This window comes from Mizuhopecten yessoensis, unplaced genomic scaffold, assembly GCF_002113885.1.
Source record: "Mizuhopecten yessoensis strain PY_sf001 unplaced genomic scaffold, ASM211388v2 scaffold11039, whole genome shotgun sequence".
NCBI lineage: Eukaryota > Metazoa > Mollusca > Bivalvia > Pectinida > Pectinidae > Mizuhopecten > Mizuhopecten yessoensis.
In genome coordinates this window covers 607,807-624,134 of record NW_018408848.1, presented here as the reverse complement: position 1 = coordinate 624,134, position 16,328 = coordinate 607,807, and the positions used below count along the sequence as shown (strand labels likewise).

Genomic DNA, 16,328 nt, shown 5'->3' with positions numbered 1-16,328 from the left:
ACCGACCACGATCTCCAATTGAGCCCCGAGAAAACAATGCACATCGTTAATATAAGTATTCGCTATGGAAACACTGACGACCGAATCTACCTCCTCTCTTTCCCTCCTCTTTACTGTAAAAACATTGAGTATATACTATACAATCTAAATATATTCTTCGAGTTGATAACATCACAGTCGGTATTGACGAAATCCACATCGGCGATTGCTGTAAAAAATCGCAATTTGATAGTAAAATTACACAGAAGTAAAAGGGAGAATAGCTGGGGATTCAGAATCAGTGCGTAATACCCATAAAATCGCAATAAGCGTGTTCGTATTAACCTTGTTTTACTGTAACTGGTAAATCAGTAATAATCCTAGTTTGAATCTGTTAGCAACCGTTATAGGTACCATAATAATAATAATAATTCAAGGTTCTTATAAACCGCTTTATCACAACCTTGTCCGTAGGTCTTCCAAAGCGGTTCACAAATTATTATCCGTGGTTATAGGGCCTTTGCAACCAGCCAATATCTTTTTCAACTCCCTGGGGACCATAAGTCGGTGCTGCCATTTCGGCGCTCGGAGCTAGCATTCAACAATTCTAGCAATGCCCAACCAGGTTCGAACTCATTTACAGCTGAGTAGACTTGAACAAGCGGAGTAAAGTATCTTGTTCAAAGATACAACACAGTGCCTCGACGTGACTCGAACCCGCAACCCTTCGGTCACGAGCCCGGGTGTCCTACCACTAGACTACCGTGCCTCCAATAATATAGCCAGTATCCATGGTCCACAAACATAAGCCAAGTCGAGATTATCGTATAGAATTAGTCTTGACCAGAGCCATGCATATTTTCTTTAATTAATTATGTAAACGAATAACTCGTTTTCAAAAAGAATTTTGAGTTATCTAATAATGGACACTACATCCGTTCTAATGTTGACCTCAATAGCTGTTTTATAATCTAACTCTACTTTAAATTGTTGAACTCCTTTCCTCGCAATCGCCTGAATATTGACTCAAAGACTGATGTGTACCACTTACTTATGTGACTTTATGAGTACCGGTAACAATGAAAACTCAAAAAAAGTAAGACAACTGGCATTTTATTCGTTTAATTTTTTTTCTCGGATCTGATACTTATTCTCCTTTAGTATCAAAATCAGAACAATATAAATTTCGCCTTCTGTCACACGTTTCCCCGTCAAATAATCGTACATCTAATCATAAGCTGCCTGTGTGCAATTCGTAAATGTTGTGTTGATCATACATCGACAAGCAAAAGGACAAGAACTGAAAAAAATAAAACTGATGCATATCTTACTGAAATTATAGATCACATGGATAATACATTATAACTTCTCATGTCCAAAGGTGCTTCTAAAGAGAAAAAACGCAGTTTTGTGTATGACAATAGTAATTATTATCGGGGAAGTATCATACAAACGAAACATGGTGAACATGTGAAGATGAACCATGAACTGCGAGAACTTGTGATACATTACAGACTTAGTAAGGTTAATACACGAAAGCTGGCGGTACATCACTGATACGTAACAATACGATATCTTGTCTACAACACATACTTGGTAAAAATAACCATAACTCGCGGTACAAAACAGGCTTGGTAAAATCAATGTTAGATCAATGACGACAGCTGGCTGTTCAACACAGATACAATACAACGACGACATCTGGAGTACAACACATACTTGGTAAACGAAATGATGATGACTTAAGTACAACACAGACTTGGTAGATTTCATGTGAGTTAAATGACGACAGCGGGAGGAACAGCACAGATACATTACGACAACGACATCCGGGGTACATCATATACTTGGTAACAGTAACGATGACAACTTGCGATGCAGCACAGAACCGTTACAATGACAACATCTGGTGTACACCATATACTTGACGACAGCTGGCAATTCAACACAGACTAGGTACAGATACCAAAGACAGCTGGCAGTTCAACACATACTAGGTACAGATACCAAAGACAGCTGGCGGTAAAATAAAAAAATTGATAAAAATAACGACGATGACTGATAGCAGTACAACACGGGCTTATATAACGATAACAGCTGGTGGTACATCACTGACAACTGGGAACCGCCACATACCTCGTTAAGTTAATGACAACAGCTGATGGAACAGCAGACTTTATACGCAAAACGTCACAAATAAACGGAATGAACCTTTGGTACATTACAGGTTTGGTTTGCTTTATTTCGTTTGTGTTTTACGTCCTATTAATAGCTATGGTCAGTTAAGGACGTGCAAGGTTTTGGTGGTGGAGGGAAACCCCGATGAAAAACCAACGGCCAGTACCTGGCGACTGCCCCGGGTAGGTCTCGAAACCGCGACCCAGTGGTGGGAGCAAGTGGTAGCAGAATGTCAGACGCCTTAACCACTTTCCCATCGCGGCCCCTTGTGCATAACAGGTCTTGTACAAGTAATTATTAAAACAAATAGCGCAGCAGAGGCGTGGTAAAAATAGCAACAAAACTAATGTAACCTATGGTTCAGAAGCGATATGTTAAGTTTTATGAGGGAAGCTGATGGTTAAGAAAGCACATTGTTAAATTCATGACAGCAGTTGGTTGTACAGGACACATCTAGTACAATTAATAAACTAAAAGATATTAAACAGGGCAGAGCTGATAAAATCAAAGACCTAACCTGAGGCAGTAGCACAGTGAAAGTACAATCTATGATGGTTATTGATTGTTCGGCACAGATCTGATCAAATTTTGAAAGAAATTCTGAAGATAAAAGTGCATTACAAGTGACGATCCATTTTGATTATTGCATAATATAGAACAAAAATGTTACAAAATGAACACATATTCAAATACTAATTGGAACGCACGGTACATGTATCAAAATCGATACATGTACATGTTATTGTGCATGTTATCAGAAGATAATTCACTGTTATACATAAAAAAATCTGTCTCACAATGACACTTTATATCTCACAATTCACGTTAAGTCTCACAATTACACTTTTGGCCTTGTTGTACTTTTAACTCTCCTTATCACTTGTACATTCTATCATTTGTGAGGCCCCCAGAGTGATGTTGTCGAGTTCGTTGCCTTGATTGTCATTCACTTCCTTAGCCTCCAAGTCAATATCAGTCCGAATGTACGTCACAGGGAAAAACACCAACGTCACAAAGCCTAGCATGGAACACACGAACATAATCCACGTCATCCATCGATAGTCTGAGGAGAGGGAGATAGGTCATATTAGACAACCTCAAACCAAACAATTTATTTGTGTTGTCGTGTGATCACAATATGCTACACGCATACCATTCAGCGCAAGAAATCGTCCATTTTGTGAGTTACAGTAGTTAAAACAATTAAATGAGAGGTTGAGCGTGTTGGATAGTGGAAACTTACAACCAGTACTCGGCTTTTCAAATTTTGGTTGATTTTATTAAAGGAATCTGTGTGTATTTTAGTTGAAAGACTTGATTATCTTAATTCAAAATATCTTTGTTTAGGAAATATGTTCGAACTCTCGGGGCCTTTCCGTATAACGCTCATTATACTCACCTGATACAGGTATATACATGAGAACAAAAAAGACATTGGCGAAGATAAGGAAGATGACATCTGATATTCCATTAATGATACCGCCTGGTATAGGGAAGGACATTTCGCTGACAATCTCGTACCACAGCGGGAAGGACGCGTTGAGCAGGGAACCACCCACAATGGCGGATACATACAACTGCCCTGAAAACAACGAAATCTTAATTTAATATTGTTATATCCTATTTTTGACATTTTACTGAAAATTGTATTGGTCAAATTATATAAACACGAAAAAAGTCGGTATACATTTATATTGACAAGATTTCATGATATAAATTGAAAATTTAATTTCAGGATAAAAAAAAATGGTGGAAAGCGACGGAGGGGTATTGGAAATGAGATGAAAAAAGTAAATTTAGTTGTTTTTTGGGTAGTTGTAAATGATTTCCTAAACATAGCGGCTGCCGTATACTCATTTTTACGATGCCTGCTTCAGTGATAATTGTATTGCTCTGAATATTTCATTAAACATTTTAATATGATAATGGTGTGATTTACTGAGTAATAACCACATTATCGGATAGCTAGACTGGCTGCCGACTCCAGAATTTCGTTTACTTAAGGAATAAAACAAATACAATATTTTTGATCACTTTGATGTCAATTTTTAAGTCATCAAACTAGAGGGAGAAAGAAAGGCTAATAAATATGAAATAAATTACATCTCGGAAAATCGATCTTTATTAAACCTTAGCGGCTGGTGGTCAGTATATTGGATAACTAGTTATATTTCTATTTTGGATTTGTGTTTTAATCGAGATATGATGAAATGAGATATAAACTATTTAAATCCTGTTTTAATTTCTGGTATTAAATATACAAACATATGAATCTGACGGCTGACGAGTCGTTTCATTACTATGTTACATCACCGTTGCCCAAAAACATAATGTAAACAACATGTATTTAATAAGTTTTAAGTCATATTCACCTGAACGTTTTTATTGGTTTGTTCAAAAACAGAATATCATGTATTCGAAACATTTCTCTAACAAGGCATTCCAGCATTTATGGTAGCACTAGTGCCTCAAAATACATCAAAAACACGTATTGTACAGCTAGTAAAACCGAATCATCCAACCCAAAAGTACATGTATGTTTGACATCAAAAACACATATCGTACAGCTAGTAACACAGAATCATTTTAGCCCAAAGATACATGTATGTTAGACATCAAAAACATGTATCGTACAGCTAGTAAAACGGAATCATTTTAACCCAAATATACATGTATGTTAGACATCAAAAACACGTATCGTACAGCTAGTAAAACGGAATCATTTTAACCCAAATATACATGTATGTTTGACATCAGGCTCCTGAAAGATTCATATTAGAGAAACGATGAACCAGTGTCCTTAAAAGTAAAATGTACACAAAAGACTTACATGTAGAATAAGGAAGGATTTCACTAGCTATGAGTGCGATCCACAAGAAGGCTGTTATGGTGAATACAAACAAAGTTAATAAAATGGGCTTCAGTCGCTTCATGAATATATCGGAAAACCTGAAAAACACCCAACAATGAAATAATTTCTTCTATATTCACAAAAAAGCAATTTCATAGAAGTAAATTAAAAGTTAGAAGATGAGTCATCAATGATAATAATGAGATTCTCAAAATTTGTTTAATTCATATGCAGTATAAACCAAATCAGCCATACCAATGTTACTAAAATATTCACACAGCCTTAAGTATTGGATTTTTGTATATTTTGCACCCAATATTACCAAGCAAGGTATTACCTCTGATATCACACTTACACTGGAAATGAAAGTTGAAACACGCTAAAGCTATGTAATCGGTAAACTGTTATATTTAAAAACACTGGATTCTAATTTTCTGTTTTTGTTTATGTAGTACGTGAAATTCATGGTACGGACAATACCGAAATTTCGAGAGGTTTTACCTTGCTATAATGAACCCAAGTATACTGCCCGTTATAATGGTATAAAACGTTATCCATCCCGCGTTCAACTGAAAAGGAAATCAATAACGTACAAAATTATGATTGACCATCAAAAGGAATATTGACATCACTACAGCATGTTATTTATTCAAATTTATATAAAGATAATAAGATAAAACTAGTCATTCCTTACTGGGCTCTTCAGATTTATCCAATAAAATATGATATTGAACCAATTAATGACTGATAATACACTCAAAGAATATATCTGGCTAGCACATTCGCCCACTTTTGGGCTCTTCTTGCGATTATATTTCTTATTACACATGTAAAGCATGTATTTTGATATACTTATTTAGCATATGTTCTAGTATTATCCAAATATAGATATTTAAGATTGAGGCCCGAATTTGACTGCATAGCCTTAGCGATTTAACAAAATGATTATTTTGTCAATACCAACATTGTTTTCATGAAGGTTTTAAATACACATTAACATTCGAATTTTTCTTGAATTTATATTTTGAGAGGCTTGTTTTGAAGTCTACGTGAAAAATATGGTCAGGACCACGTAATTAATATTTTTACTCAAAATGATTTGAATTCAAGATCAAGATGGTTGCCATGATGGCTTTAGTCTGATTCCAGATTGTCTCAAAAATAACAGTAATTGTCTTTCACTACGCACTTTTCATTTTCCCATAAAGTTAAATTTATCAGCAAACTTTATTTTAGGTTTCTGATTATAACGTACAACAATCAGGATGACAGATAATTGGTTCCATCATGTGTCATCACATAGAAAACGACAGTCAACAGTTAGTAACGGATAACTGGTAAAAGATAACAAAACAATACGGAAAGGCATATCTGAGAGCATTTTATCCTTTACCACAGGAACAATGAAAGATATGCATTTAAAAAAAAAATCTTACTTAAACAATTATGGTTTATAAATGCCTTTGAGCTAGAGCCGTCGTGTAGTTATTTCACCAACCTGGCATCATCTTGAACAGGGGCAAATAGAAATTACCTGTGATATGCCCATGGGGTCGAATATGATGTCTATTACCATGATCCAGGACATGTATACCCCAACCATTATACCGAACACAAGCACCAGGAACACCAGCCGTTTGTTTCTGTAGTAATAGTATCAATGTTACAGGGGATCAGATTATCTTACATATTCATAAATACCAAAACATAAAACAGATCATTTCCTCTCGTTAATTTTAAAATAAGCACACTAAGACCACGTTGTGCTGTGGAGATACAATACAATTAGTAGTATTCTATTTATACTGACATGGATTAAGTTATGTTTGTTTCAGTCATTTGAGGTGAGTTTTTCAAATTTCTCTATCCTTCCTGTAACCTATCTAATTCAATAAATGGATTTTGTTGTTTAAGTATACTTGGTATTTTAAATGACGTATTTAAACAATATACTCCATGTTCCATTTACCTTCCTAACTAGAAAGTGCGAACAAAATATTTTCTTATTCAATAGTGTGAATATAATATTCTTTCCGTCATTAGTTCGTTCGTGAAAATATTTCATAAAATATGTTTTCCTCTTCAAATGGATCTCGAAAATGACTTAAAAATTAATAAACCCTAGCTCGCGTCCAAGACAAATTCAAACCACTGACATTGCGCAGTAAGGCAGAGGATGGACTTTGGTTTACGTTACGAGTTTCCAGAACGATTCCCTGTAGTTGAGGCTGGACATTGCAGCTGAAGTACTGGGAGCTGAAGACGGTTTATCAGGAAAGTATGCAACAGTCGCAATCATCAACACTGCCGACACTCCACACTCTGGAGAAAATATACAAATTACAACAATGCTAAGGTACCAGTTTCAGATCAGAGGTGTAAATGTAATACACATAACTGTAATATTGTCAATACCCCACACTTAATGGTATATACACACTGTAATACTGTCTACATACTTTTAAAATATGACAATATACTACATGTTGAACGCAGTATATAGAAGCACTTAAATCAAAACCAGGAAAGATATAGTTTGAACCAAAAGATGACAACTGCTAAGAGCTGTATTCCATTTGGATTTGTGCGGGAGGTGTGTCATACATCTTAGACACTTATCACATATAGACAACAGACGTGTTAGATGCCTCAAAAGACGTTGAACGCATAGCAGGTAATAAACAAATATTTTGTCTAGATAATTTGCAATGGTATCGACACATATGCCATTTATAACACATGGTCATTTAGGGAGGTGCTACATGTACTTCATAATTAAAATGAATTTGCTTCAAACATATATAAGGAGATGAACGTGATGAGGTATGTTATTCCCCATGGACTTATGAAATGTCTGTTCAACTAGGGCATTACAAAATATACATGTATCACAATATTGATTCTGATTTTGAAAGAGAACTGAAAACGCAGGGAGAGGAATAAAGGAACATATCTTGTCATATGAATCTGCAGCGATGCAGACAGACAAATATGCAACAAATAAAGAGATACGACGACCACATAAACACATAGCTTACAAAGGAAAATACTAGTAGTACAATTTAATGGTTTCGAAACATGTTTTATTCAAGCAACAATAACATGTCTAACCTTTCATGAAGATAATTATGCATTCCCTAATACGTTCTACCTTGTTATAATAAAAAAAATGAAGTTATTATTCCAATCAAGTGCTAGTAAGTTTACAATAGATAAAAAAAACTACCATAAAATGAGTGAAGAAGATATAAAAATGTGATTACAGTGATTTATTAATAACACTTTATGAACGTTATCACAAAGGTGATCACATTTTAGGTCTCGATACGTCGCACTCGGTCAATGTATGATTCAGTGCTACATGATACTCTATTTCATCTAAACAGAAAAGCAAGCCTAAAGGCTTCACTATGTAAACCATTGTTAGCATATACACATCAAAATATATCTATATGTAACATGGTACTTATGATCTAAATAATACACTCAGTAATACTTATAGATGAACTAACGAAGCATGTTGTTGTCTGATTCATATGTTTTCAAATTACCAAAGTTTTGATAACTGTTGTATATTGTACTGTTATATTTGATTTTGATGACAAATCTATTCAAACCTAAACTTGACATTTCAAATACAGTAACTATTAGCCGACACTAAGCCATTCTAAAAATAGCGTAAACCTGTCCTTTCGAACGTTTCAAACGTAAGACTTGTCAAAAGCATTCCTTTTTGTATAATAAACAGCGCTTTAATATGTCTATGGAAAACATCGAATGCTTACTCTACATTTATAAATCGGATTAAGAACAGCCAATTAGCTTCACAAAAGTTAACGAACTTTAAACCACTGTTAGACATTGACTGACAGTACACTTCGGGAATCTAAATGTAACGGCTTAGAATTGTACGAAAAGTAATCAATTATTTATAAGTTGTCTTACAATTGCTTAACAAATGTGCCAGCACACACAAATCTAGTTGAACTGTATTATACCCGACCTTTCAGTTTCTACAATAGTGCCCTTTTCTCGAATAATTGAATAAGAAAGTTTCAAATATACAACCGGAAATCGACACGTCATACATGTAAGACATTAACTTTTCGAAAGCTTGCTATTGGTTCTTGACAGTGGGTATGAAATAGCCTACATGCTGGTTAACATCACATCAGCAAATAGAAGTGGCGATATACAGATTTTCAGTGTACTTTGAATATACATAATATCTATCCCTTCCATAGGACACGTCCTCACTCAGCCTTGACTTAATAGATGAAATATAGATAAAGGGGGTATAGATGAAGGTGAAATTCAGTCTTTATCACGGATGACCTGATCTCTATACAAAAGGTACAGCAAGCAGGCTTCATCACTTTAAACACTACATTAATTTAAGTAGTAGTGCGTAGGTGTGTAGTCAATATCAGTGCGTTTTGTTACATTATAGTCCCGCTTGTTATACGTTTGAAAGATGTCTGTGTATTTCATTTTTGTTAAAAAAAAATATTTGCTTTTTGTCTTTGTTTATGTTTTTTGTTTTTGTTTGTTTTTGTTCTTTTGGGGGGGGGGGAGGGGGATGCAAGGGGAAAAGTTGTGTTATTACGATAATCTCGTTTCGGTTAATAAACTATCTTTCCCTAATCAATATTTATTATTGTTACTTTTTTTGTTAGTATCATCAAGATAACACACCTTCCTTATTTTATATATGATTGATACATGTTCCATTGTCTTAGCCAGAACTTCCGGGTACTTGTAAAATATTCAGTTACATGGAAACAAAACCTTGCGTTTATGAATTTCTATCATGCTAGGATTTCAGATGGAGTTAAATTTTAATAATGTTAATGCCATTACATTTCTGTCTGTCATCCAGCCACGAGAATGTTTCCTCAAGTAGGACAATAATCGATGTGGTTGTCAAAGACTGTGATGGAAACAAACATACGAACACATAATTAACTAGTATGCATACATATATACATTTTAGCATTTGATGAATATTGACGTACTTACGTATATAGAGAAAGATCATCACCTCATCCAAGATTTCATCGGCATTAGCAACTAGCAAGTCTACAAATAAAAGAGTTTTAATTGTCAACTGTAAAATATTAAGTTTATTTTATTACTAGTTATACGTTATAAGCAGCCGTAACCCGATAAATATTTTCTTCTTCCTCGTAGCGTATGAAAGAGGCCCGATCTTAAAAGTCTGTCAATATCACACATGATATCGATTTTTTTTATAGAAATGAAAACAATGATTATAACCTATCAGATTTAATTCATCAAAAATAGGTACTTTACCGCTTGTAGTACCATTTGTCAGTGTCGAGTCATTCGCAATGCTGAAACACAGTACAAATAAAAATCATTTACAGTAAACAAATCTGTTTTCAAATTTTTTTAAAAAGTTTCCTGTTCCATTGCCTGTTCAATGATTCTATGAAAATATTTTATTTTATAATCCAAATTTTGATTATAAGTTACCGTGATAACGGAAGTATTCAAAAAATGTAATTCTCTTTTTCAAAAGTAGAGTTTATATATAGATATATATATATACCTCATTCGATATTTAATGTCTTCTTGTCATCTTTCTGATTACCTAAGGGCTTATACTACATGTATGTATCACGATACATGTAGTATAAGCGATTTATAAAGAACAAATACATGTAGTATGTTTTGTTGATTTACAAACTGAATATAAAAGTAATAACAAATCGGTTGATCCACATAATTTTAAGTTAAATGTGTTCTGTTGGCCATTGATACATTCCTTGTGAGGTACATTTGTAACTATATAACAATTCATATGAATTCTTTGTGATAGCATTTACAATTTATATATTTCTCATTTAGAAAACTATAACTCTACCTGTTGTTGGCAAAGTTTGGTTTCTCAACAATCACTGGACCTGAATTAAGGGGAAACAATACTCTTATTAAGATTTAAAATCCTTAACCGAATGACGAACATATTTTCTACTAATATGGTTACAAAAATGAAAATAATAACACTATTCAACATTATTTTTGTATGATACCAGTTATACCAAATACATGTATGCGTTTAGGGGGCTCTTTATAACGAAAACGTCGAAATATTTCAGATTTCTATTTTCAACCATATTTTCAAATTGACAAATGTTCTTTAAAGGAAGAATTCGTTACGTCAAAATATAGCGTGAAATTTATGTACCCTGTAAGTAACGGAATTGAAACTTTCGTTATCAAAATCCTAATTGTCTTAGACGTGCTCATTGTTTTGGTATTGCATTGTGCTTCACATTCATTAATGAACGCCGCCCGTTGTCGTAGACATTGTCATTTGTGACTTGTAATCGACGCTGTAGGTATAAGTCACAAAGGGGCTAGTGGAACACCGCTACATACACAGCTTATGGTCACTCACATATGTGACACGCATTAGGTAATGACTTTCTAGAATAATTGCTGGTGTCTGTCACCTTTGATGTTGAATAAACCTTTGCAATTGTTCAGCGTATTTGTTTAACATTTTTACACAAAAACAACGGACTGTCGATGCTGGGAAGCTTTTTGTCTTACCTATGAGACTGGATAAGCCGTCCCCAACATATGCAGAAAGTACCATAATTGCTGAGGCTGTAATTCGTTCCCCAGGTGGAAACCACCTTGCTGCTAAAATAGGTGGCGCTGCGAATGATGTGACTCCATTACAACCATTTAGAAACTCACCGATGGTAATGAGTCTTGTAATAAAAATCAGTCATGTATCATAATTGTATCTATAGCAATTAAGGTTAACCTTTAGAATCAAAACAATGATGACAACATACTCGATAATTCCAAAATCATTAGGTAGATTTGTTTTGCGATGTTATGGCTTATCAAACATTGAATGTATCGATGTACTTAGGTAAGACAGATGTGATTCATTAACAAATATAGGTGGAATCCATATCCCTTTATGAATTCAAAAATCAAAATGATGTTCATCTGAACATTGGACCGCTTGTGTAAGAGAGAGAACATAACGTGTGAAAATTATATGCGTTTGTAGAGAAACTAAAACGATCTAACAGTTTAGGCATCATAAAGTCAAGAGGACGGTCATTGCTTTTAACTATTACCATTAACATACTTACATAAACGAGACTTCCTTGTTCTTGCTTAGTGACCGCAAACTATTACTTATTAACATATTGACTGAATATGTTATCATTGCAACACGTAATCCTGAAACAAAATTATTAGTTTACCTTATCATAAAAAATACACTAATGTTTATCTATTCATAAGTTTGATATTTTACAGTCAATTCATATTCTCTCTTCTTTTTGAGAGCCATGGGAAATGTAAGAAAAAGCCCAAACGTCGCTAACAGACGCATTTTGTTGTCCTTTACGAAAACCAAGGACACATATTATGTTCGCCTTCATGAACTCATAATGAAATATGCTATTTCTTTGTTTATTCTCATTAGGTACATGTATGCCATGTGTTGTTGTTACGACCAGAGTTTTAGATGTGATGACGTACCATTTCTTGGATTTGATTTAGATTTACATAACGGGTGATGTCGGTCTTCTCCTTCCGGAACACTTGGTTTAATTTTCCTTGTACTTTGTTTTCAAGGGTCGCCATGTCAATCTTTCCTATTTTCATGTTTGCCCTAGTTTTATCATTTTATTTCGAATAAATGTTATGTTAATACTTCGGTATTTTCTTGTTATTTTAAGCCATATTGCATTGTCCTAACTATCCCATACGTTAAACAAATGTATAAAATACAATTAATGCCCAAATAATGCCAATTAATCATTCAACAGACATTACTTTGGATATTTTATCACTGAACTATTCTTTAAAATGCGGGGATTATGAAACGATATTTTAAGAATATGTATTAGCTGACGTACCGGCTTTGTCTAGTAAATATGATCCGATACAGATGTAGAGGATGCTTCCCAATCGACCCATGTTGAGGATAAACACTATAGTTGTATCTTCCCAGTCATAGGCTCCTTTGGCAGACTGGGCTATTGGTCCCCACGTGTTGAGGCCGACATTCTGGTGCATGAAATGGAATGAAGACAACATGAGAATCCACCAACGCGCGCGGTAGGTCCGACTTGTCGACTCGAGTAGTAGGTTCTCCTCGCCCATGGTTACTCAACAAAGGATCGAAATTTAATTGTGGGTAGGTCTCTGTAGAATAGAATGAAGATTTCTTTTTCAACGGTGTTTGTCATATTCATTTGTACCGATGATCAATTAAAAGTAGAAAAAGGAACTTATTTTTTTTGAAAATAAGTTAAGGTAAAATGTTGGTAATTGACAAATATACGTCAAAGTTTTCGAAAAATGCATTCTATGACTATTAAAGTCACAATTATGATAACAATCATAGATCAATAAGGACAGACGTTCTTTCATTTTTTTGAATTGTCTGCCTTTGGTTTCGTCGTCGCTACACCCGGTCATCAACTTGAGGTTATGACGTCACCACATGGGTTTGCCCACGATTAACACGAGGAGTGTCGTGGGTAAGCAAAAGACAATCAGCTTTGTCTTCTTCTCGTTTTAGATGTCTCACCAAAAGCATGTACAATCAACCTATTATGAATATTTGTTATGGATTATTTCTCGGAACGTTATCTCTGAAATATCGGATGCACTCCTCTAATGTTCTTTCCTTCCCTGGGTTATTACGATCATATAAGTATTATATATATACTATGTTGGATGATTCTTACTCCTTTATACACTCTTTTTTGGTACGTTACAAGTTCAAGATCATATATTTTTAAGACAAACAGATTGTGTTTCATTTCAATAGACATACGCATGATAGACGTTTGACATTAAGATAAAATCTCACATGCTTGTCAAAGTTTTCTTACATTCAATTTATTTTTCCTGTGAAACTTGAATGCGTCTGAGGACCTATGACACCTTATACATGTATGACGTCTTATTATAATACAATAAAAACGGTAATATGAGTATTAGAAAGAATTCACTTTAAAATACATTCATAAAGAATTGTATGTTAAACGCGTAGGAAAATGACACGCGAAACATGATTTAAATAAATCATCAATTTAGCATGTTTATTATAGTTTACCATGTAAAATATCTTTAATTAGAACGTTTTCATTCTATTTCTGTTTAAAAGAATATGCATGTACTTACTCTATTTGAACAGTTGAAAAAAGGACTTAGGCACAGCAAATGAAAATTGAGATATTTTTTTCTTTCTTTGTTTTCTGTAGTAATGCAGTTTCTTCGCTGTACCAAAGTAAACTAACAAGGCCAGAAGCAAGTATGAGTATAAATTACCTCTATTCCAATGCTAGATGAACTTATAAACAAGCTACCGACTTTACATTTTTTGGTAATAATAAGTATGTTATGCTAATAATTTTATTTAACACACTTGTAAACGATGGGATAATCGTAATAAATGATTCGTAGAAAAGTTATCATATTAGACTAGTATGAATTTACACAGACGTTTTTTTAATTTATTATTCTTTAAAAAACTTTAGATTTTGAGTCAGTTCATCGTAAAAGTTGTACATGTATGTTTAGAAATAAAAAAAACACAAATGTATCTATCGAAAGAATTGCAGTCGGGACACAATATGATGTCGAAGGATTGTACACATTTAAGTTTTCACTGACGTCCTGCTTATTATGTAAATGTCAAAAAAAAAAGAAAAGCTGAAAGCACAAAACTAGATTTAAAGTGTAAGTTTTGTACTTTACGATACTACTTACATTGATTTTTTCAAGTTTCCATGTGTGCACCAACCGATCCTATATGTCATGTCAAAGATATACACAGGAAGAGTCCATGTGACATATATTGAAGTAAAACCTGAACATGAGTGTATATCGTATACCTTCCGACTGTGGTCGTCGTATACACACAATGTTATTAATATGACTTCCACCCAGTCCGTCACAGTCCTGTGCCCTGGTATACCTTCAGCCTTAAATCACACACCTACGATAGAACTGAGATATTCAAATACAATTTGTAAACACAGTTGGTGGCTACAAATGAAAGACTGCTTTTGTGTTACAATCCCGATTAAATTAGTATTGAGTCTAGAATATATATCATGCATTAACTTAGCAGTGAACATCAATTTACAAGTACGACATATTTATTTTAACATACTGAATTTGAACTTACTGAAAGCATAACAGATAGTATTTGACCTCGATGACGCACATCAAAATGCGTATAAATTGAAACTTCATTAACATAAAATTTATTAAGAACGTACAGTACCAACTTCATTAACTGATCATGGGAGGGTTTGGTGTAATTACTGAAAAAAACGTATTTAAAACTGACAATTAAAACGCAAATATTTGCTTAGGGGAAAGTAAATCGTTTTGGGTGGCATATTTGCGATAAGAGCATGACATTTACTTTGAACTACCAAATACTAAGTTCATTTTCTTAAAACATAGTGTTTATCTAGCTATAAGTATATAGTAAATCGTAGTAGACATATGAACTATGTTTGTGACGTGTCACTCTACAGCGAACTGACCAATCAGTAAGAATGTCGGTCATTTACCGCGCTCGACTTGTTTGTAGACGAGGCGGAAGTTTTGGATAGTTTGTCAACCTTTTACTTTCTCGAGTTTATCAGTCACAATACATACATCCCATTTTGTCAATATAACTACACGGTTCCCTATAGAACATGCAAAAACATTCATGTCTTCTTAATTAGAAATAGGCTGTGGCTTAAATACAGTGGATGGGGCTTAACTCCATTGAACAATGGTTCTACCGCAGATAACGTCCGTATCCAATCAAAACACACATTGCAAACGGATCCACTTAGAAAAGCGATAATCGTAGCGAGGTGGTTTGGAAAAGATTTGAGTAAAATGTTTACACCTCTGACAAAATATCTAAATTTGTATCTAGGCTATACTCTATCTTTCAATTTTCAATAGGAGTCACTTCCTTTACACTTTGATGGTGGCGATCTAGAATTTGTTTTTACCACGTAGAGACATATACTCATTTTTAAAAGGCTGCACTTGAATGAAATAAAATCAAAACTACAGTTTTACCCCAAATATATAGGGATTGAACGGCCTTTTTTAAAATTTCATTCCGGTATGAACGCAAATCGGTTAGTATAGATGTAACCGATTTGCGTTCATACCGGCATGAAAATTAAAAAAAAAACGTTAATCCATATATTTCCAATTTTACCATAGAATAAGTATTTATTTTTATCTATTTGTTCTTAAATAATTTATTGATTTACTGCGTTTTATACATGCTTCG

General features: G+C 34.1%; 1 protein-coding gene across 1 annotated transcript; it reads right to left on the bottom strand.

Annotated features, from left to right (window-relative positions):
• Positions 1-2,368: 2,368 nt before the first annotated feature.
• LOC110464874 (disrupted in renal carcinoma protein 2 homolog) lies at positions 2,369-14,925 on the bottom strand. Its single transcript, XM_021520326.1, has 13 exons — positions 14,786-14,925; positions 12,922-13,210; positions 12,148-12,238; positions 11,588-11,751; positions 10,896-10,935; positions 10,322-10,362; positions 10,028-10,087; positions 7,201-7,330; positions 6,543-6,651; positions 5,510-5,577; positions 4,988-5,106; positions 3,557-3,739; positions 2,369-3,220 (listed from the first exon to the last, which is right to left on the bottom strand). Exons 2-13 carry the CDS (start codon positions 13,166-13,168, stop codon positions 3,021-3,023), a joined length of 1,452 nt encoding a protein of 483 aa, XP_021376001.1. The 5' UTR covers positions 13,169-13,210; positions 14,786-14,925; the 3' UTR covers positions 2,369-3,020.
• Between the last annotated feature and the right edge of the window lie 1,403 nt (positions 14,926-16,328).